The sequence below is a fragment of the Ambystoma mexicanum genome, chromosome 7p, assembly GCF_040938575.1.
Source record: "Ambystoma mexicanum isolate Mex_15411 chromosome 7p, UKY_AmexF1_1, whole genome shotgun sequence".
In the NCBI taxonomy this organism is placed as follows: domain Eukaryota; kingdom Metazoa; phylum Chordata; class Amphibia; order Caudata; family Ambystomatidae; genus Ambystoma; species Ambystoma mexicanum.
This window is the reverse complement of record NC_090939.1, coordinates 194,612,836-194,635,715: the sequence shown is the minus strand read 5'-3', so window position 1 is coordinate 194,635,715 and position 22,880 is coordinate 194,612,836. Positions and strand designations below refer to the sequence as shown.

At 45.1% G+C, this 22,880-nt stretch overlaps 1 protein-coding gene across 3 annotated transcripts in view; it reads right to left on the bottom strand.

The window, feature by feature from the left end:
- The window catches only part of DSCAM (DS cell adhesion molecule), a 1,793,910-nt gene that overhangs the window by 822,939 nt on the left and 948,091 nt on the right, over positions 1 to 22,880 (bottom strand). For all 3 annotated transcript variants that reach the window (XM_069636048.1, XM_069636050.1, XM_069636049.1), the window contains exons 9-10: positions 20,116 to 20,394; positions 7,333 to 7,452 (exon numbers count right to left, since the gene is read on the bottom strand). In XM_069636048.1, the coding sequence (XP_069492149.1) occupies positions 7,333 to 7,452; positions 20,116 to 20,394 (399 nt within the window). The remainder of the gene's footprint in view (positions 1 to 7,332; positions 7,453 to 20,115; positions 20,395 to 22,880) is intronic.

The following is a 22,880-nucleotide window of genomic DNA, read 5'->3' as shown; positions in this document are numbered from 1 at the left end:
TAAAGATCTTAGGTGTGTTGGGGATCACTGGTCTATTGGCTGCTTCTGTCTGGCAGAACACCTATGCTTTGCATACTATGGCTGTACCCAAAACTAACATATCCCCCCCCCCACGGCTGCAACAGGTACAGTATCAGGCGGTACAAGTAGTACTAGAGGTAAGGGTAGTAGAGTTAAACGCTGCACATATGCAGAAGAGAGGGAAATTAACACATATCTTACAGATTCAGCACACGTCTCAAACAACATGTGGTATAAGCACATGACCAAAATTGGTAAGCAGACAACGGAGGACAACTGCTTTGTCTGCTCATTGATTCCATGCACCATGAGCACATCAGGAACATTGGTAGCTACCGAAGTACCAGCAAAAACAATGTTATGTCTGATATATTTAGCACTATTTCAGACGAGGGGACGATTCCAAGGGACGGTGGTGCGAATTGAATGGAAAACGAGGGACACATATCCATACAAAAATAATGTTCTTCAAACATATTTGGCCTACCACAAGAGAAGCCTACATACTGAAGCCTTCAGGTACATGACGGATGGTCCCGACAAAGGAGAAACGAAGAAGGTTACGCTGGACTACCTGCCATGCGATTGGTATGCAACAGAAACTCCAGGAGAACAAGGGTGTTGGGAAAGGCCTCTCATAATAATAACTGGAGAAGTATATATGAACAATGAATGGGAGATAGGAGTAGTAGAGAGCAACATGGTAACAAGAGAAAATACTACCACCATACAAGAACACAATGACAGATGTTGGACGACGTGGGGTACGTATGTTCCAATGTTGACGTGGATGGAGAAGGATGAAGACCCAGTAAGAATACTACCACTAACTGCACCCACATTGTGCTATCAACATAAAGGAGATGTGGATGTAGGGTATAACACCAACTGTAAAGACATAGTGGAGATACCTGAGGGGGGTGTGGGCACAGCGGTTATAATGGATCACTATTCGGCCTGCAGTGACAAGGCATACCATACATTGCCCTCCTCATGGAATGGAGTATGCACCATGGTGCACATCAACGTGCCATCACTAGTTGTGCCTCAGAAACACATCAACTTGGCTAATTTCCCCAAGATGGACGAAGGGAACAAGAGGAAGAAGAGGTCACTGAAGGTTGCAGTAGGTGACGAGAACAACAACAATAATGTCTTATCAAGAGCAAAAAGACAGGGGGAAACGCTTACGGGAAACTACCTGTGGGGACAGTCAGAAACAGTACTCACCTCCATCCCACCAGAACATAGACTATTCAGTAGAGCGGCGATGTTCTTTTCATCAATAATTCACCCAGGACTACAGGCATACGCAAATGCAAAATGACTTCAGATAACACGGTGGGAGCTGATGATGACAATAAATTCGACAGTTAATGGATTCAACACAATCAAAGAAGAGCTGCGAGCAGTAAGAATGGTAGCACTACAGAACAGGTATGTGCATTATTTCCTCACGGCAATGGAAGGAGGGGTTTGCGTGAAAATTGGACAATCATGTTGCACATTCACCCCAGCTAATGGCATGGACAATGGAACACTTACTGAGGCAGTATCCCAACTTTCCCTGATGCACTCCAAAATGGAGGAAAAGAGTAAAGGAGTGAAAAAGAACAACAGGTGGTTTTCCTTTCTTTGGTCATGGATGCCTTTGTGGCTGTCAGATGGGCTAAAACTACTAGTAGGAGTAATAATATTGGCTGCTCCTGTGTTGATTGTGATAAAGTTTTGGAAGGCTAAGAAAAGCACGCTCAGTGGATGAAATGATAGAAATGGCCGGCATGCACGCCTTATTACCGCTGATGACGTCGAACACACGGATATGATAATACAAGAAAGAGAGAGGCTGCGCAAACAGATTATCAAAAATCACAAAGATCCATCATCTGTGAAAGTGGAGAACCCAAGGAACCCGAGAAGCTATGTAGGAAGGTGGGTATACTTCAAACCCGGCGGCACCTGCGTCTACATGTACTGGTCATTTGAAGATCATGTAAACCACTATGGACACTTGGCTGGAATAACTAAAATATGGAGAGTAAAAAGAGATAAGGAAAAGGATGAGTTTGTGGCCGACAAGTCGACCAGAGGTGGGACTGAAGTGGGAGAATGGGATAACACCCTCCCCCCAATCTCATCCAGACCATGGCCTAGGGGATTACAGCCCAGACACCCTCCATGAGACGAATTCGCCTATCTGCCAGATGACAAAATACCCTGGTTCAGGAACTTACACATAAGAGGAGTATGCCCACCAGTACGACCAACACCAGCCCGCACGGCTGATTATGACATCTGCGACATGGATGAACTCGATTAGCACAACGACTACAAGTATCCACATCATTAGAGATGCCATGACGACATAGCTAACAGACAAGAGCACACGTGCCACCATGCATACTGGTCACTCACACACCAATCTACACAAAGAACATACTCAGTGCTATGATGTAGCGGACTGTCACACCCACAGACGTGCATCGTTTTTATTTTTCACATAGGCCTTTACAGCACCGCAGAAACGCAAGACACCTGAAGAGATCGTGTATATGCTTGCTGATTCTTCCTCGCCACCTATCTCTATGAGACGTTATCATGTATATCTAGTGCTGCATATGATGATTTGTCATTCCGCTACCACCGTACTATGGATTATGTACCGCGACCCATGAACTAGGCCTGAGTAGGCCGCGAGCAAGAGTCCCCAGGCCGAGACCTCGCAAACGAAAACCCTCTCAGAATGAAATACAAGTGCTGACATGCAGAACAAGCCCCTAACGAGGGCCTACAGCCAAGGCCACGATGTTGCAACCCGCATGCCGAGAGCCCAGCGCCAAGGTCACACCTGCAAACGCCAAGCCTCCAGACATCGAATACAAAATCAAATGCTCATAATTCTGCTCCAGCTGCGGTCTCTCTACACGTAACCAAGCCGAACTGACAAGGTGCCAAGCCTACGAGACAGAGAAGCCGCCAGGGTCTCACAGGTTGCAACAACGAAGCGGCATGATGGACACCTACAGCGATGGGAATGACTTGCTTATGAGCCTATGAGCAGACCTGTCCATTGTCTGCACACATAGTTACACATTGTTGCTAATGACAGGTACACCGCAAGCTGGGAACAACAATGGTCCCAGGCTTGGGGGCTCGTGGGAGAACCAATTGGAACACAGGAGGGCTCAGTACAGACACCATTTCTCATAGCCAATCACCAAGGGTCCCCTTGTTGCAATTCAAAAGTAACAAATGTTAGGGACAGCCCAAGTATAACACCTGATCTGGTTCCTTCCAATAACCTGCGTCCCCATATGCTAACCATACTAACCCTACCACTCGAAGAACCAATCCTGAGTGGCAATAGGTTTTTGTACTAACTTTCCCAGGTGACACGGGTAGCGCGTCATACTGTAGTAAAAAGTGCTGCGAGCCCCTCTGGGAGGTTAGGTGCGCTTTCTCGGATGCATATGAGAAACCCATCCCTGCCGTTGAAATAAACAGCAGTCTCAGCCTTGCTCCTTGTGTGTGTCTCGTACTCATTTTTGGGGACACGGGAGGAGTTGGGGCCCCCCCAGCCCTGAGGTCTGCGGACGGCTATCCCAACCCTGGGATAATCACCCCGACAGTGCACTTGCAAATCATATTTCAGAGTGGGTTTACATGTCGTTGAAATAAATCATCTAGTATGGTGCATTTCAAATCATATTTAGAGTGGGTTTACATGCTGGTGAAATAAATCATCTGGTATGGTGCACTTTCAAATCATATTTAGAGTGGGTTTACATGCCGATGAAATAAATCATCTGGTATTGTGCACTCTCAGATCATTTTTTAAAGTGGGTTTACACGCGGTTGAAATCAATCATGAAGCATGGTGCACTTTCACATCATATTTAGAGTGGGTTTACATGCCGTTGAAATAAATCATCTAGTATGGTGCACTTTCAAATCATATTTAGAGTGGGTTTACATGCCATTTAAATAAATCATCTGGTATGGTGCACTTCCAAATCATAGTTAGAGTGGGTTTACATGCCGGTGAAATAAATCATCTGGTATGGTGCACTTTCAAATCATATTAAGAGTGGGTTTACACGCGGTTGAAATCAATCATGAAGCATGGTGCACTTTCAAATCATATTTAGAGTGGGTTTGCATGCCGGTGAAATAAATCATCTGGTATGGTGCACTTTCAAATCATATTTAGAGTGGGTTTACATGCCGGTGAAATAAATCATCTGTTATGATGCACTCTCAGATCATATTTTAGAGTGGGTGTACACGCATCTGAAATCAATCATCTAGCATGGCGCACTTTCAAATCATATTTCAGCGGGGGATTACATGAAGTGAATTGAAATATCTGGCATCATGCCCTTTTAAAATACATATCTCAATGGGAATACATGATGTACAAACCAATAATTTATTATGGTGAACTCTCCAAATACATCCCTCTGTGTCATTACAAGGAGTGAAACGCATTCATTTGATGTTTTGCTTTTGCAAAATATATTGCTGGGTGTATAAGTGGGAATGAAGCACTTGGCCTGGTGCACTTGCGAAACAGAGAAGTTGAAATCAATCATTTAGTTTGCTGCACGTTTAGGACATATTTCTCAGGTGGATTAAATAAACTGGAAATCAGTCATTTTCCTTTCGATGCACTTTTAAACATAATTCTGAAAAACATTCCCCGGAGCGGAAACCGGGCATTGTTGAGTCAGATTACAGGAAGTAAATATCAACCATTTAATAAGGTCAACTCTTAAAACATTTTTCATAGTGGGATTACATGGAGTGGAACATCATGCTCGTAGTATAGTACACTTTAAAAACATTACTTTTTTGAAACATTAAATCATGTAGGGTATTGTGCTTTCAAGCCACATTTTACAGTGGGGTTATTTTAGGTGGAAATCGATCATGTGGCACTGTGCACTTTCAGATCATATTGTTGATTGGCATTAACTGAAGCAGACATTGGATGTTTCGATTCATGCACCTCTAATACATATTTCTGATTGGGGAAACTTTACTGGGAAATCAATCATTTAGTAAAGGTCGCTCTTCAAATTTATCTCTGAATGTGAATGCATAGGGTGGAAAGCATTCATTTAGTGTTGAGCACTTTTCAAATGTATTTCAAAGTATGATTATATGGAGCAGAAATAAAACATTTAGTATGTTGAATTTTAAAAATATCTTTCAGTATGGGATAACTTGGAGTGTACATTTTTCGGGTAGTTCACTTTTCTTCTGAGAGTGACTGAACACAGTGAAAATAAATTATGTGTTATGGTGAATACTATGTATTTCTGAGTGGGATTCCATGCAGTGGAAACAAAAAAAGGTAGCATGGTGCACTTTTGAAAGAGATGTATGATTGGTATTACATAAAGTGCAAAACAGTAATGTAGTTCCTCAGTGATAACACGCAGAGAACCTCAATCATGTAGTATGTTGCACTTGGAGGACACATTTCTCAGTAAGAACACACAGAGGACATCTTTTTTAAACATATGTCGCAGGAGAATAATTTGGAGGGGAAAATGATCATTTCGTAGAGTGCCCTCCTCTACCAACTGTCTTAGATGAATTGCATGGATTGCATGGATTGCATGCATGCATCTCTAAAATATGCTTCTGCTACATGGCATGTGATTGCACACTTCAGAAACATTCTTCTGAGATGAATTACATGGAATGGAAATCAGCCATGAGATATGGAAACCTATCTTGTGTAGCATTGCATAGAATAGTGCATGAATAAGGCTGCAGCAGTATTGCTTGTACTAATGAAGCTATCATTACGCCTCATGCGACCGGGTCATTTTCACCCAATCAACCACTTTCTGGTGAGGGGTAAACTTCTCAAGCAAGCTGCTAGTACTCATCTTGAGAACTGTTTGCAACCTGTGAGCATACTAGATTATTCCCAATACGGCTCCCATCCTGGAATGGATATGTAAACCCTTACACTAGATATGATGGATGACATAAGGAGTCATACTAGACACTTCTGATTCTGGTTTCCTTCCTGGAATGGTTATGTAAACCCTTATAATAGCTATAATGGACGACTTCAGGAGGCATACTAGATCATTCTGAATCTGGTCCCATCCTGGAATAGATATGCAAACTCTTACACTAGATATGATGGATGACATAAGGAGTCATACTAGACACTTCTGATCCTGTTGTCCTTCCTGGAATGGTTATGTAAACCCTTATAATAGCTATAATGGACGACTTCAGGAGGCATACTAGATCATTCTGAATCTGGTCCCATCCTGGAATAGATATGCAAACTCTTACACTAGCTATGATGGATGACATAAGGAGTCATATTAGGCACTCCTGGTTTCCTTCCTGGAATGGACATGTAAACCCTTATAATAGCTATAATGGACGGCATCTGAAGATTCATTAGATAATTCCCATTCTGGCTTCCATCCTGGAATGGACTTGTTAACACTTTTAATAGTGATGAAGGACATCATCAAGAGGCATGGCCCCCATCATGTGACTTAGATCCACTGTCACCAGCTCAGCAGCTCCCACTTACATGAGTCTAAAACCTTCATGCTTTGGTGCTGCCTCCTCGCTGCTCGCCCATCCTCGCTAGAAAAAGTCAAGGGGAAACGGTCCTTTCCTGCCTAGCAGGCAGCTATTTTAAGTTTGATTTTATTTTTAGGGGATCTCAGACATGAGCAAAATGTGTGGCCCATTATCCATTAAAAACATTCACCTGGGAAGAAAGCCCTGGGGTCCTCCAAGTGATAACTCGCTCTTTGGGGGAAGGGATGCCTGGCAATAGCCCTATCCTCTCAAGAGGCCTTCGCTGCTCTCAGGCCTACCCGACTCTGGTCTGTGGCGCTTTACTGCCCATGTCCACCCCACAATGGGGTAGCTATCGCTATAATGAATTGCTTTGAGTGACCAGCCTTGCTTCTCTGCTGATTCTTATGTAGTAAGACAATAAAGGAAACTTGCAGCACTACTAAATCCCATACATCAATCCTTACATAATAGACATCAATTCCCTACATTGTCCTTGAATGATTTGCTATATGATTTAATGTAACTTTTAATGATGCTCTGAAAATATTTTTTTTCACAATTATAATGTCTTCTTCTTCCTTCCCTCTTTATGTGAATTTTCCTGATGCATGACATTTCAAAAAGCTTTGAAAATGTTATGCGGCAGATCCCAGAAATCCACTCACCTTATTTTCTGAGATTTGATCATTAAATAATACACTTGTCCACCACAAAAGCAATGTAAGCTAAATTAGAGGAAGGTACCTTTGGAGTACTGCCAGACGATGGTTGGTACTGGATAGCCCTCAGCGGAACAGTTCACAGTCACAGATTTCCCGTAGATTCCATCTTGCTCAGTGGGTTGGACTACAAATCTCGGTGGAACTAAAAAAATGAAGATGGAAAATGTATCAAACAATGCAGGTTCCACTAAGCTAGTATATGCCAATTAGCAAGTCTAATTTTCCCATCCACCCTCAATTCATATACTTCAGCCATGATGGTCAGAAGCCGAATCCAAGATGGATTTCACTTGCTTTGGTCTAAGGATGAAGTCAAGAGCCTACTTTGAAAGAGAAATGTTCTAAATCAAACCAGGGCAGAACCTTGATGGGACGCTAATCTGTAGCACTCTAGAAAAATGGTGATATCCGCAATGTATTGCGCATTATTTGTGCCCATGGCTAACAGCAGCCTTTATTGATCGCAACCCAACTTTGACCCGCTATTTAGTGCCACACCAAGGTTTACACTTGACAACTCACTGTGGCACCCATGGCGATAACTTGACAGCGTAGGTGGATAGAAGCCTATTGTTATGTTGGTGACGACTTGTATCTTTTTTGGGGGCTAGCCCCCATTTGGCATTGTCACTGGCAAATCTACCGGTTGACTATCATGGCAAAGTAATTATGCATCATGAGTTGTGTTTGCATATTTCTTGTGCAATAAGCAATATTTTGTGTACCTACATGCGCTTCCTCGTGGATCTCAGTGCCAGATCTGCTGTACTTTTTGCACAAGCCCTTTTTTTCCCCTCGGTTACAAATAGTGTGTGTTGTGCTATACACCTCTTCTCATGCACACTGTGACACTTAGACTAACAATAATGTAAAATACATGTTAGACACCCTCCCAACATTAGCTTTATGCTGGACGTTGCCAAGCAAATATGGAGGCATGTGAATAGACTTATTTTTGGGACATGTATAAGCACTGCACAGCAGTGGTACCGTATCGCTAATGCACACCATCCCAACAAGAACCTACGCCAGGGACATTCCACAGAATTATTGGGGATGCGGGCACTGAACGTATTTGTATGGTGTCATTAATATTTCCTTCAATTTCTTGAACTGGAACCATCTGAAACTTTGGAAAAGTATCTGAGATCAGACCATGATCATGGGCATCGAGTGACTCAAGAGATTATCTGGCAATAACGAGCCTGCCTTGCTGTCAACATTACCAAGCGTCCATTGGGGTCACAGATGCAACACCATGTTCCGTTGTAGTAAAATCCACCCACTAGTAGTGGAATCATGGAAGCAATACATTAACAGTGGAGAGGAGTTGCAAAGCCAGGAACTTCGGTCTATGTGCAAAGATCAAGAGATGTACCCAAGATGGCCACGTTTTCCAGATATCGCTCATTATCGCAAATTTATCTCATGAATATTCATGAGGGGTATCCAGAAAAAACAACATGGATCCGGCCCTCGAGGCCTGAAGTTGGACAACCGTGGTTCTAGCGTCTGACCGGATTCCTCTGTACTATCATCAAGACACCCAATTTGGATTACAGTTTGAACCCTATGTGAGTCATAGAGTCTTTGATATTCTTGTTTTTAGCTTCATATCTTTTACAAACGACTTTTCATTTAGTATCAAGATGCACCTTCCTCTTTTCAAGGGCTTAGAAGCCCAGTAATATGTCCAGGAAAGGCCTCATCGCTCTCTTTTTAAAAACAATGTTTAATTTATTAAGTGCTTGACAATGTGATGAGGGAAATCATATTAGTAGCATTATGCAAGGCGTTGTGAATTTAACAATGACCACAATGACCCAATTATGTCACAGCATATTGCCGTCATGTGGCACATAGTGAGTAGTAAGTTCATACCCAGCACATACAGTTTCCAGAGTTCATTGGGGCTCAGGGGGGTCAGGGGAATCTGTGTCTGTTTTCAATGTGTTCTGGAACACAAAAAAAACCAAGGCCGCCATTTTGAAAAAGAAAGAGTCCATTTACTGTACAGAGGTATGCTTCCATAACAAGAGTTCTCGTGTATAAGCTTCCATCTCCAGGATCAAATCATACTCTCTTTATCTTCACACAGGTGTGAAAAGGTGAACAGTTGTCCAGATTGTACTATTTCAGAGTTGTTTGACTTTTGACATTCCCCAGTTTTATCAAAACCACCAGCGCGGTCACAAATTCAGGTTCATTGCACAATTGTACTGTATTGTATTGTATTTTTATTTATATAACGCACCGAGCCCAGAGGCAACTGGGCACATTTCTTTGGGTACATATGACAGTGCAAGAAAATTACAGATACAAATTAAATTACAGTTGCATATTTACAATTGCAGGCGTAGTAGTTCACACACATTACAATCATGGGCGATGATCAAGTTAACATGGAGGCAGGATTGTGTGCAGAATGGGCAGTTGGTGTGTTCGCAAAGACTATTGGTGTGTTCATGAAGACTGGCATGTAGTGGGTTCATTTTCATTCAGAGTAAGCCAGAATTTGGCCTTGTAGCGGAATATGTGGATGGAGGGTTCTAGCCTGATGTTGGGTGGTAGTGCATTCCAGGTTTTGGCTGCAAGGACCAGGAAGATTTTGCCCCCTGCTTTTTGCAGTTTGAACCTTGGTATGATTAGGTAGAGTGGGAAGTTCTAGTTTGTCTAGATGAGGTGTAGAGTTTGACTTTATGGCAGAGGTATTTAGGTGCTTGATTGTGAATACATTGGTGTATGAGGGAGAGAGTCTTGAATTTAATTCTTTGGTTGATTGAAATCCAGTGAACACTGCGTCTCAGTTCAGCGATGTGCAGTTTTATGGGGAAATTGGTTGCTGCTCTGCATTGCTTTGATAGATCTGTAGTTTATTGAGATTATGCTGTCTATTGCCTAGGTAAAGTGCATTGCAATAGTCTAGCTTGGTTAATACAAGCGCCCTGGCCAGGGTGATGCAATTTTCAGTCGTCAGGAAGGGTCTGCAAGCGTTGATGAGCTTACAGGTGTAAGCGGTGGTATATGCTGTCACATTGATTTGTTTTACTTGTGAGATGGTGGAGTCGAGATACATGACTAGTGTTTTGACGTCTTTTGAGACTTTGATGCTGTTGCCGTCAATATTGAAGGTGTTGAATTTGTTGTCAAGTTTATTGAGTCTGGCTTTGGTTCCCATGAGGAGAATCTCAGTCTTGTCATCGTTTAAGCAGAGCCTGTGTTGCGCCATCCAAGCTTGGATGATAAGGTAAATGTCATGGAGTCGCTGTGAGTCTGTGTCGTGGTTGCCTGTGATTTGTATGAGAATTTGTGTGTCATCGGCGTAGTTGGTATAAGAGATACCCAGATGGTCAAGTTTGTCAAAGAATGGTTTTGTGAAAATATTGTAGTGTGTGGGGGAGTCACAGGAACCTTGTGGGACCCCACATGTGACAGTCGATGGGGGTGCAGAGGCAGAGGGTGCAAACACTCTGGTTGTTCTGTTGTTCAGAAATGACTGGATCCAGGTAGTTGTTAAGACAGATTTCTGAACTCTGTCCTGGTGGCGCAGAAGTTCAGAAGGCCAACCTAATTACTTGGAACAGGGTAACCTCTGGACGAGCCAGACCAATCAAGGTAGCGATCGCGGCGGTCAAGACTAGGTCTCAAGAGGGGTGAGGGTGACTGAAAGCCCGCAATGAGCACACAAAGCAAGAACACTTACAAACTACTCCAAACAGTTGTTATATTAAAAATAAATACACATTTATTTCAAGGCCTTTAAAACAATGACCGTAGCGAGAAAATCACAATATAACGATAGTAAACCAACACATACCATATCAACACAATATATATACAAATACAACAAGTCTCAAGCGTTATATGCACAAAATGTGTAGTCCACCTAAAAGGGAGGGAAAACAGGCAGTGCGCAATAATGCTTAGACCCAGTTCGCCTTCAGAGGCACCTAACTAGATGGAAGTCCGAGCCCTGCGAAGAGTGGAGCCTTGTGCTCAAAAGTACCTGCACGCGCTGGTGCCAACGGGCAAAAGGAGAAGCTCTTCGAGGGAAATCAGGCAGTTCAGTTTAGTGCACAAAAGAAGAAGAACAAGTTCCGCGACTCAAGCGCAACCTCCACAGTGGGCAGAAGCAGAGCGCGAGTACGGAAAAGGGTGCTGTTTGACACAGCGGGGAAAAGCAATGGGCTCCTGCAGGAGGGCGACCAGATCCTAGCTATGCTACTCACCGGTCCCCGATGCAAGCAGACCCAGGCTTCTCCGCGTCCGTTTCAGTAGCTGGCAGGTTCAGAAGAGCAGGGAACGCCTCGTCGTCGTGTTGAGTAAAAAGACGTCCCAATCGAAGAAACCCGCACAGTTTGTTACCACAGCAGGGCAACAGAGTGGCCGTGTGTATCTGAGCCAAATGTACACTACTCACTTCAGACCTGGGAACGCCAAGTGTACGAAGCGTGTGAGAGTGACAAGGACTCGAAATACTACACAACCTGGGGGCGGTTACAGAGCAAGACTCCCGTGTAAGCTGGTCAGTCAGCTGGATGGCCCAGAGACGCTTCCGAAGGATTACTGGCAGGAGATGGTGAAGATGCAGAGAATAGCTGTTCCCGCTATTCCAAGGGTCGAAGTACCTGTACAGGCCTTCTGGTTCGATCAAAGGTGAAAAGGGTTTCACAAGGCGACAGCAGTGCAGAGGAGAAGTCCTTCAGCGGGTCACCAGCGATTCCTCGGTCCAGACTCTTGGTTGCAGGATACTTGGCTCCTGTATTCCTTCGTTTGTGAGAACTCAGGAGATCGACATGGTAGTGGTGTTTCCAGCCCCCTCTTATCCACGGTTCCCTTCGCGCCAAAACGGAGGGGACCCAATGGGAGATCCGCTCATCAACACTCACACCGTTCGTGGACCAATCACGGACCATGGTGGTCCCAGGCATTCACACCACCCTAGACTCTCTGCACCCAGGATGTGTATTGGGACCAGACATCCCAGCCCACATCCTGGAGGCACACACAAGACATGTAGAAGCCCGCGGAAGCATCCGTTTTTCGCCGGAAAGTACATGCCCAAATAAGGAAGGCCCCGGGTCGGCTCGACCTGGGGAAGGTGAAGGGAGCAAGACGGTCAGCGGACAGGACAAAGGAGCCTCGTGGTCTGGCCATTTTGGGAGCCAGGCCACCATTTTGGGTTAAGCGCGGAAAACGCGCTTAGAACGCCAAAAGGAGCTCAAAACACAAGAAACGATCGCTGCCACCATTCCCGTCCCTGAATCACTTGCACCGATCAGATACCATCCTTACAGGTGTAAGCGGTGGTATATGCTGTCACATTGATTTGTTTTACTTGTGAGATGGTGGAGTCGAGATACATGACTAGTGTTTTGACGTCTTTTGAGACTTTGATGCTGTTGCCGTCAATATTGAAGGTGTTGAATTTGTTGTCAAGTTTATTGAGTCTGGCTTTGGTTCCCATGAGGAGAATCTCAGTCTTGTCATCGTTTAAGCAGAGCCTGTGTTGCGCCATCCAAGCTTGGATGATAAGGTAAATGTCATGGAGTCGCTGTGAGTCTGTGTCGTGGTTGCCTGTGATTTGTATGAGAATTTGTGTGTCATCGGCGTAGTTGGTATAAGAGATACCCAGATGGTCAAGTTTGTCAAAGAATGGTTTTGTGAAAATATTGTAGTGTGTGGGGGAGTCACAGGAACCTTGTGGGACCCCACATGTGACAGTCGATGGGGGTGCAGAGGCAGAGGGTGCAAACACTCTGGTTGTTCTGTTGTTCAGAAATGACTGGATCCAGGTAGTTGTTAAGACAGATTTCTGAACTCTGTCCTGGTGGCGCAGAAGTTCAGAAGGCCAACCTAATTACTTGGAACAGGGTAACCTCTGGACGAGCCAGACCAATCAAGGTAGCGATCGCGGCGGTCAAGACTAGGTCTCAAGAGGGGTGAGGGTGACTGAAAGCCCGCAATGAGCACACAAAGCAAGAACACTTACAAACTACTCCAAACAGTTGTTATATTAAAAATAAATACACATTTATTTCAAGGCCTTTAAAACAATGACCGTAGCGAGAAAATCACAATATAACGATAGTAAACCAACACATACCATATCAACACAATATATATACAAATACAACAAGTCTCAAGCGTTATATGCACAAAATGTGTAGTCCACCTAAAAGGGAGGGAAAACAGGCAGTGCGCAATAATGCTTAGACCCAGTTCGCCTTCAGAGGCACCTAACTAGATGGAAGTCCGAGCCCTGCGAAGAGTGGAGCCTTGTGCTCAAAAGTACCTGCACGCGCTGGTGCCAACGGGCAAAAGGAGAAGCTCTTCGAGGGAAATCAGGCAGTTCAGTTTAGTGCACAAAAGAAGAAGAACAAGTTCCGCGACTCAAGCGCAACCTCCACAGTGGGCAGAAGCAGAGCGCGAGTACGGAAAAGGGTGCTGTTTGACACAGCGGGGAAAAGCAATGGGCTCCTGCAGGAGGGCGACCAGATCCTAGCTATGCTACTCACCGGTCCCCGATGCAAGCAGACCCAGGCTTCTCCGCGTCCGTTTCAGTAGCTGGCAGGTTCAGAAGAGCAGGGAACGCCTCGTCGTCGTGTTGAGTAAAAAGACGTCCCAATCGAAGAAACCCGCACAGTTTGTTACCACAGCAGGGCAACAGAGTGGCCGTGTGTATCTGAGCCAAATGTACACTACTCACTTCAGACCTGGGAACGCCAAGTGTACGAAGCGTGTGAGAGTGACAAGGACTCGAAATACTACACAACCTGGGGGCGGTTACAGAGCAAGACTCCCGTGTAAGCTGGTCAGTCAGCTGGATGGCCCAGAGACGCTTCCGAAGGATTACTGGCAGGAGATGGTGAAGATGCAGAGAATAGCTGTTCCCGCTATTCCAAGGGTCGAAGTACCAGTACAGGCCTTCTGGTTCGATCAAAGGTGAAAAGGGTTTCACAAGGCGACAGCAGTGCAGAGGAGAAGTCCTTCAGCGGGTCACCAGCGATTCCTCGGTCCAGACTCTTGGTTGCAGGATACTTGGCTCCTGTATTCCTTCGTTTGTGAGAACTCAGGAGATCGACATGGTAGTGGTGTTTCCAGCACCCTCTTATCCACGGTTCCCTTCGCGCCAAAACGGAGGGGACCCAATGGGAGATCCGCTCATCAACACTCACACCGTTCGTGGACCAATCACGGACCATGGTGGTCCCAGGCATTCACACCACCCTAGACTCTCTGCACCCAGGATGTGTATTGGGACCAGACATCCCAGCCCACATCCTGGAGGCACACACAAGACATGTAGAAGCCCGCGGAAGCATCCGTTTTTCGCCGGAAAGTACATGCCCAAATAAGGAAGGCCCCGGGTCGGCTCGACCTGGGGAAGGTGAAGGGAGCAAGACGGTCAGCGGACAGGACAAAGGAGCCTCGTGGTCTGGCCATTTTGGGAGCCAGGCCACCATTTTGGGTTAAGCGCGGAAAACGCGCTTAGAACGCCAAAAGGAGCTCAAAACACAAGAAACGATCGCTGCCACCATTCCCGTCCCTGAATCACTTGCACCGATCAGATACCATCCTAAACGAGTATCTAGGGCCTGTAGAAGGCTAGAGACCCAAGAGAGCTGTAACTTAGCTTACAGTGCCCTCTTGTGTCATGTTGCACGAAAGCCGCAACATGATAAAAGAAACTACGGGAAACAGCGTTCCCCGGTACTGACTGTCTTAAGGGCATGTCAGTTTCCCCGTAAGAAAGGAGCGAAAGCCCAGAGGAGTGCGGCAGAAGGCTGCACTTCTCTGGCAAAGTCGAGAACAAGGTGAAAAACAACAGCAAAAAGTTTAGGGGTTGCCACATGGAAGGAAAATTACCTGCAAAATCTTTCCTAACAGTAGTGGCGTCGTTGGTGAAGTAGGCTGCTGAAGGGAGATGATTACATAGGGTTTTGTGGTCGACCAGGTTGAATGCCGCTGATGAATCAAGTAAGAGAAGGATGGCAAGGTTGCCAGAGTCTTTGATATTCTGAATTTGGGTTACTAGATCTATCAGGGCTGTTTTGGTGCCGTGCCTGGGACGGAATCCTGATTGGCATAGCCCTAGCAGGTTATTACTTTCCAGGTGTTGCTGGATCTGCAGATAGGGTGCTCTGTCAATGATCTTCAGGAGGAAGGGTACGGTGGTGATGGGTCTATATTTAGAGCGGTTATTAGGGTTGAGGGAAGATTTCTTGAGGAGTGGCATGACCCATGCGTCCTTAAGGTTTATGGGGATGGAATTGGACTTGAAGGAGGCGTTAATTAGTGAGGTGATAAATGGGGAGATCTCCTTCGCTGTTTCTTTCATGATAGGTGCAGGGCAGATGTCGCCCATGTATCTGGAAGGTTTTAGGCTTAGTATTATTTCTTCAACTTCTTTGACGCTCGGTGAGGCGAATTTGAATAAGTAGGTTTGGCCGGAAGTGGTGTGATTGCTGTGGTACAGGAGAATTGGTTAAGTTTGCTTTTTCAGTTTCAATTTTCCTTTGTAGGAGCTCGATTTTGACTGAGAGCGCTTTCTGGATGTTCTGACACCAAGTGGCGTCCTTAGAGCAAGTAGGTGGAGGAGGTGCTGGTGATTCTAATTCTCTGAGAATGTTAAACAGTTCTTTTGTGTTAGATTTGGCATTTTGAATACAGTCGTTGTAGGAGTCAGATTTGGCTAAGAAAATAGCAGATTTGTACACCCTAGGCTGATCTGAAGTTTTCTTTGTTCAGCGTTGATGGGACATTTTTCCAACTTGATTCACCAGTTCTTTTGATTTTTCGCAGTGTTCTTAGTTGTGGGGTGAACCAGGTGTTAAGGTGGGCGAGCGGTTTGGCGTTGCGAAGCTTTTGAGGTGCTATTTTGTCAATGACGTTTAGCAAGGTAGTATTGTATAGGTTGACCAGATGAGCGGAGTCCTCGTTAGGCTCGAGGGCAATGTCTGCCTGTAGGAGGGGTTTGTAAAAGTGGGAGGTTTCGGGTATTTCTTGCTAGTCTTGGAGGGGCTAATGTTTTCTCATGGTATGGGGAGTTTCTAGGTATGGAGAAGAGGATGGCATGGTGGTCAGTCCAGGCGAGAGGGTGGTTGGAAGTGATAGACGTGTTACAGTTGCAATCAGCAATCCAATCTAATTGTTGCCCTTTGGAGTGCGTAGATTGTGCAAGTCGTTGGGTGAGGCCTAGATAGGTTAAGCTATTGCTGATCTCTGTTGCGTTCTTATTGTTGATGTCATATAACCCAAGGTTAAAATCTCCGAGTAGGAGGGTTTGTGAGTTTGGTTTAGCCTTGTTGGTTATTAGGAGTGATACATCTTCTTCAAAGGAAGATAGTGGGCCTGGGGATGTGTAAATCAGGTGGGCTGTGACGCTTTGCGAGGGTGATAAATGCAATTTGACTGTTAGGTGTTCAGTGGATAGGAGTGTTTGGCTTGGAACCTGTCTGATGCCAAGAGCGGATTTGGCGAAGATTGCGACGCCATCGCCTTTGGAGGAAGTTCTGTCTTGCCTAATAATAGTGTATTGGTCTGGGATGGCCAGTGATAGAAGGGGACCTGAGGCGGAGTGGAGCCACGTCTCTGTGATGGCTAGGAGGTCAAGGTTGTTGGATCATTAATATCGAGCGCGTGGGCTGTAAGTGATCTGGCATTAATGAGACATCCTTTTAGTGTAGTGGTAGAATTAGTCTGAGCTGATTGGTGGTTGATGGTTTTGGCTGGAGTACTAGGACTAGGCAGTAGGTTGCTTTCAGTGTTAGCTTTATTCTGGTCTGCTTTGGTGATGGCCTTGTTCTGGTTAGTATTGTAGTAATTTGTTGTTGTGGGGTTGGGCGTGAATTTGAGGTGTCTTTTGATAAGTCTATAGCCTAATCTAGCAGTTCTAGTAGTAGTGGGGCACGTTATATTGGGTGTAGGTTTACGTGCAAATATGTTTATCCATTGTTCAAGTGTGAAGGTTTCTCCTTGGAGGAGAGTGTTGGTAATGGCTTTAGTGATGGTTTGTTTGAAGTCTTTTAGGAAGACAGTGGGTTTGATGTTGGCTGAGAGTGGCTGTGTAGTAGCCATGGTTGAGGTTTGGTTGCAGTCTAGAAGGCTACTGTGTCTGTGGTTGTCCATAGTGTTTAGGGATTACTTGCAGGCACATAGGTAATGTAATAGATAATAGGTCAATAAGCAGGATAACAGCCTGACAGTGTTGGCGAGCACGGCCATAGGTAGGTAGTTGGGTCACTTCAGGGCAGCAGGTACACGAGAGTTTGCGTGCAACTAGAGTGGTGTAGTAGTTACTAGGGTAAACCGGTCTACAGGTGATATAATTATTAAGATGGGCTAGTTTAGTTTAGCTATGGGGCAGTACAATCCGGTCTTGTAGTGTAGCTAGGATGATTGCAAGTAATATAGTTACTATGTAGGGATAATTCAATTTAGCGGAGGGGCAGCAGTACAGATGCTGGGTCTGGCTAGTTCGGTTTACAGTGGGGCAGCATAAGTACAAGTAATACAGTTGCTAGGCTGGGCTAATGTCATTTGCAGTGGGGTGACTCAAGTACAAATAATGCAGTTGCTAGGTTGGCTAATTCAGTTTGCAAAGGGGCAGCACAGGTACAGATAATGCAGTTGCTAGGTTGGCTGATTCTGTTTGCAATGGGGCAGCACAGGTACCCATAATGCAGTTGCTATGTTGGCTAATTCAGTTTGCAATGGCGCAGCACAGGTACAAATAGTGCAGGTGCTAGTTCAGTTTGCAATTGGGCAGCACAGGTACAAATAATGCAGTTGCTGTGTTGGCTAATTCAGTTTGCTGTGAGGCAGCACAATCAGTACTAGTCTGGGTTGACACTATCCCAAAGTAATACTGGAGCTGGGATGGTCCATTTCCCATTTGCTGGGAGGCAATACAAATAGGGTGTGAGCTAGCTTTGTGCTGTTATTTGAAGTGAGTCATTACTGGGCAGTTGAAGGCAGGGGCCTTTAGATTTTTCCAATATACCTGCTTCAAGATGGTTCACATTGGCTGTGAGTAGTAGTGCACTTTGGTGTGAGTCAGGACAAGGCCTGTGAAGTTAGGTAGTATAGTTGTGTGCAGGGGCAATGCATACAAGGCAGTGTTAAGCAGTACAGCTCGGTGCCAAGATGACATGAGCATGCAGGCAGTAGGTGTCTTTACAATTTACTGGTGGTATGAGTCAGGAGTGGGGGTGTGATATATCAGACTTAGCAGCCAGGGACTGAGCTAGTGGCAAGAGGTAGAGGGCTTCTTACCCCAGTCAAAAGGATTGTTTCCTTTGTCCCTCCTGGCACCGACAGGCACGGACAGGGGATGGCCTTCAACAGTAGGCCTTAAACTGGTTGGCCGGTTTCTGCCTCCAGTGTCCTGTGGTTGGGCAAATGCGGTCCGTGATGGTTGCTAGGCAACCTAAATAAACAAAAATGCGAGGATTCGGGTGGCGGCCATCTCAGGGAGTGGGTCGCTTTGTGCGGGGCTTGGCGAGGTCCAGCTGCTGTTGGGACACACAAAGCGGCATCAGGGCTTGCTGTGCAGGCCCAGTTGTGCAGTTATGGCACACGATCACCGGTGCAGCTCACCTTGAGGAGACGCTAGCAGAGGAAGGAGCACGTGTCGTGCTGACCCTGAAGCTCAGATGCTGCTTGGTCGGTTGTCGCGCCGTTCCTGGGTTCCAGGCTACATCAGCAGTTGGATTTGGTGAAGGGGGGCTCCTGCCCAAATGGGGGGAAGAGAAGGAATAACTTGCCTTACTTTCCTACTGCGCAAGTTTAGGTGCTTTACCAATTACCTGCTATGTAAATGGAACGATGGGTAAAACATGAGTACATAGGCATTAGAACAGAATTATGCTGTGAGAATAATATCTTTCCGAACATGTGACACCCACATGCCAGCTATTGCTATCACAGAACGAGGCACTAACACCATTTGCCAGGATTTGCTCTAAATCTCACATTATGTCTCAGGTATTTCTATCATATAACAAAGGCTAAGGTGTTCATAACCTACACTATTGTCCGGGAGTACCATCAAAGGGCCAGGTCCTCACACTATTATCATGGGCAGGGGCGAAGGCCACTGTTCTCCCCGTGTCCTGCTTTCAGCTAGAGAAGAGCATAGCTTCTTGCTGTCGCCATGCCCCAGGGAGTAGAGAATTGGCAGCATTGCCGTCCTGAGTGTAACCTTTTCAGATGCCTTACTCAGTCTGCAGAAGGACACATGCACCATGGAATACTTGGAGAACTTAGTCCATTTGAGTTTCACCAGCCCTCTGTTATGCACATAACAGTGGATAGCCAAACCTAAAAATCACATTCAACTTGCTGTTCACATGAACTCAGCCTTTTTGTGGCAATGTCCTATTCAAGATTGTTTAGGACCCGGGGTTCTAAAGTACAGTAGGTTCCCAGATGCCTGGATGGTCAGCCACAATTATCTGTACTCTAATTTGCTTTTTGTTTCTTTTCATAATGAATGTATTCATCTAAAGAATACAACAACAGAATTGGCCTGTTTGATAAAGCTGCCATGCTGTTTGTTGTGTGAATCTGAAATAATGAAAGATCAACTTTTCAGAAAAAAGGACCCTAAATCCTAAAATGAGTACAATAAAAATCCCCAAATATGTATCTTGATATTATCCAGTTTTCACGGATATATATATTTTTTTTTATTATATGATAACACATCACATAAAAGCAGTATTCACTGCATGTATTCACACACACAAGAGCCCATGGCTTTTGTTTGATATCTTTCGCACTCTCGCCGTCGTCGTCTTACCTCTCACAATTAATTGACTTTGGTGCTCGACCGCTGCAGCGTCGTTTCTGGCGATGCAGGTGTAGTTCCCGTTGTGCATCAGGGAAAGGTTAGAAATCCGCAGGGAGCTGGTGAAGTCTATGTTGTCAATCGTGACTCCGAGGTTTGCTGGGATTGGTCGGCCGTCCTTTTGCCAGGTGATGGTGATTGGCAGATCCCCTGAGACCACCACACATGGAATAAAGACTCGCTGTCCAATGGAGAATCTCTGAGACTCAAAAGGCTGTATAAAAGGGGGGACTGTAGAGGGAAAAAGAGCGCATGAAGCATGTCATTCACTGCAACGAGGGGCACCATATTCAAATTAACTGGAGGAAATCCTTAGCATCTTTTCAGGACTTTCTCCACATAACCCCGGAATCCATCAATCGTGAGACTGCAGGAAGGGAATTAATTAAAGGAGGGGACATGACATAACCACGAGGCCCCATGAACCTAGCCAACCTCCAATGACCAAATTCAATTAACATTGTCTGCAAAAGGTTTGGTTGGCTACATTGTCTGCATCACAGCTGTGTTTAAGGCTGCTATTACTAAGATAAGAGTTTCCTTATTAAAAAGATAAGGTCCTAGAAAGGATACATGCCCACTACTGGTCACTACTTAGCCCACACAAGATAGGTCATCAACTGTAGCTTATTACCGCCAAAAGAATTGATCAATTGCACTTGTCAAAAATGTTTCCTGAAAATGACTATACTACGAGATTTTGATTACATTTCTGGAGGGGTCCTGTGCTCTACATTTTGCTGGAATTGCTAAAGAGTCTAAAACAAGGGTAGATCTGCATTCGATAAAGCAAAGTTCCTTGAGGAAGCCCATGGGTATGTTTGGAATGCTGACGTGAACTATATATTTATAATGTCATTTAAATGACTCATTAATTGAATACCCTGTTTCAAAATAACTGCGTAATATGCCAAAAGTTATAAATGCCATACACTCTGTTTTTTTAGACATGGCATTAGTCACCTTGACTTTTTCTGCTTGCCCACAGAATATGTTGAAGTGATTTTTTTGAGGGGCGCACAGATTGGGTCTAAACAAGAAGCAATTGGTCCTGAGGAAGATGATACACAAAAGAAAATCATTGAAACCGGTCGACCAGATTTTTTAGATTCACCTGATTAAGAGTGACACATAGTGAACTTGAGCAATATTGGAATCTTGAATTATTGATGTGGACATTCTAATTGTTTTTATGAGAAAACTACGTTCTCTCAAAATAATCAAACATTGTGTGTACTCCAAAGGGAGAGATTATGTGTGGGAGTACAACAACATGTTGAGAGTGTTATTTATATTCTTAAATGTTTTAGCACATTACACTTGGAGCAACCAGACATAGTTCACGAAGGGCAAATAAATTCTCCAAATTGTGACGTCTAGTCCCACGTGAACTGTCTGATTGACCAAAGTGTGCAGGTAGGGAGTATGAAGTCCTAAACTACATTTTTTAACTACTTTGTGTGAAAATCAGTGTTTTTTAATACAATTATATGTTAAATACTTTGCCTGAAAGTCACTTCATTGACTGTAGGAATAGGATGAGTCTCTCTTCATCTATATCTTTCAGATAGTCGGCGCTACAGCGCTTCCTAGGGCTAGTAGCACCATGAAGGGACAGGATGGTTTTTCCAACTAAGGAAAGTGTAAGGGCCAGGCATTAATGGCTTAAGAAGCAATTAGCTCAAGAGAAGCTGTATTTCCGATTTCTGTTTTGTGTGTTACCAACATATTCATATGCCATGAGGAAGCACCCTGACATCTTGGTGTCCACTCCTGCTGTGACTTGGCACACTGGCCTGTTCACAACGAAATGCACATTGCCCAGCTACACTCAAACTCGACTTGCAACCTGTGTTTCTTTGGTTACCTCTTCCTGTGCATGTGTGGCATGCAGGGGGCACCTCCAACGATGCCAGGAAAATTAATGATGGGCAAAGAGGATTAGCTACTGCTGTGTTGGCTACTCCCAAGAAAGGACACTTCCCCTCCCAGCAGTGTATTAATGTACTCACTCCTCCATAATTGTACAGTGGGTAAAGGTATCTTCTTGCTGCAATGTCTCATCTTGTTTGCCTGTGACGATGGACTTGAGTCTAATCAAGGTTATGTAGTGTGGATGGGGCTTTCATTAAGCAATAATAGCCCATGAGGCACTCCAGATCGGGTGGTAACGGACCGGGGCCCATGGTACAGGCCCGAGCAAAGTGGCGCCCTTACCGATGGGGCCCAGTACCATTACCATCCGATTTGGTGTGTCTGATCGGATATTATTGCTATTTGAACCCCAGTTGCCAATCCGGTAACCCAGGGTGCTGACAGCAATGTTTTTTGTATGAATGAACAGAACGCCTTGCGGCGCCCAGATTATTCATACTAATTACTTACACAAGATGGCCACCACGGAACTGGAAGACGGGACTCCAAGCAGAGCACCTCTTTGATTTCCATGGTGTCCAGCAGGGACACAGAGCGGCAGCAGCAGCGGGCGCACCACAGCCACTGAAGGAATAAGGAAAGTGAGGCTAGGGATGATATGGCATGATATGATATGGCATTTGTAACGTGCCTATACACAAGTGTTTCAAGGCGCGACGAGGCAGGGGGGGGAACAAGGGGAGACAGACAACGATCCTACTAGGCCAGGTGTCATTCAGATCGTGCAAGGGTAGAGGGGACTGGGAAAAGTGCAAGGGGAAGGGGAGAGGGGAAAAAGTGCT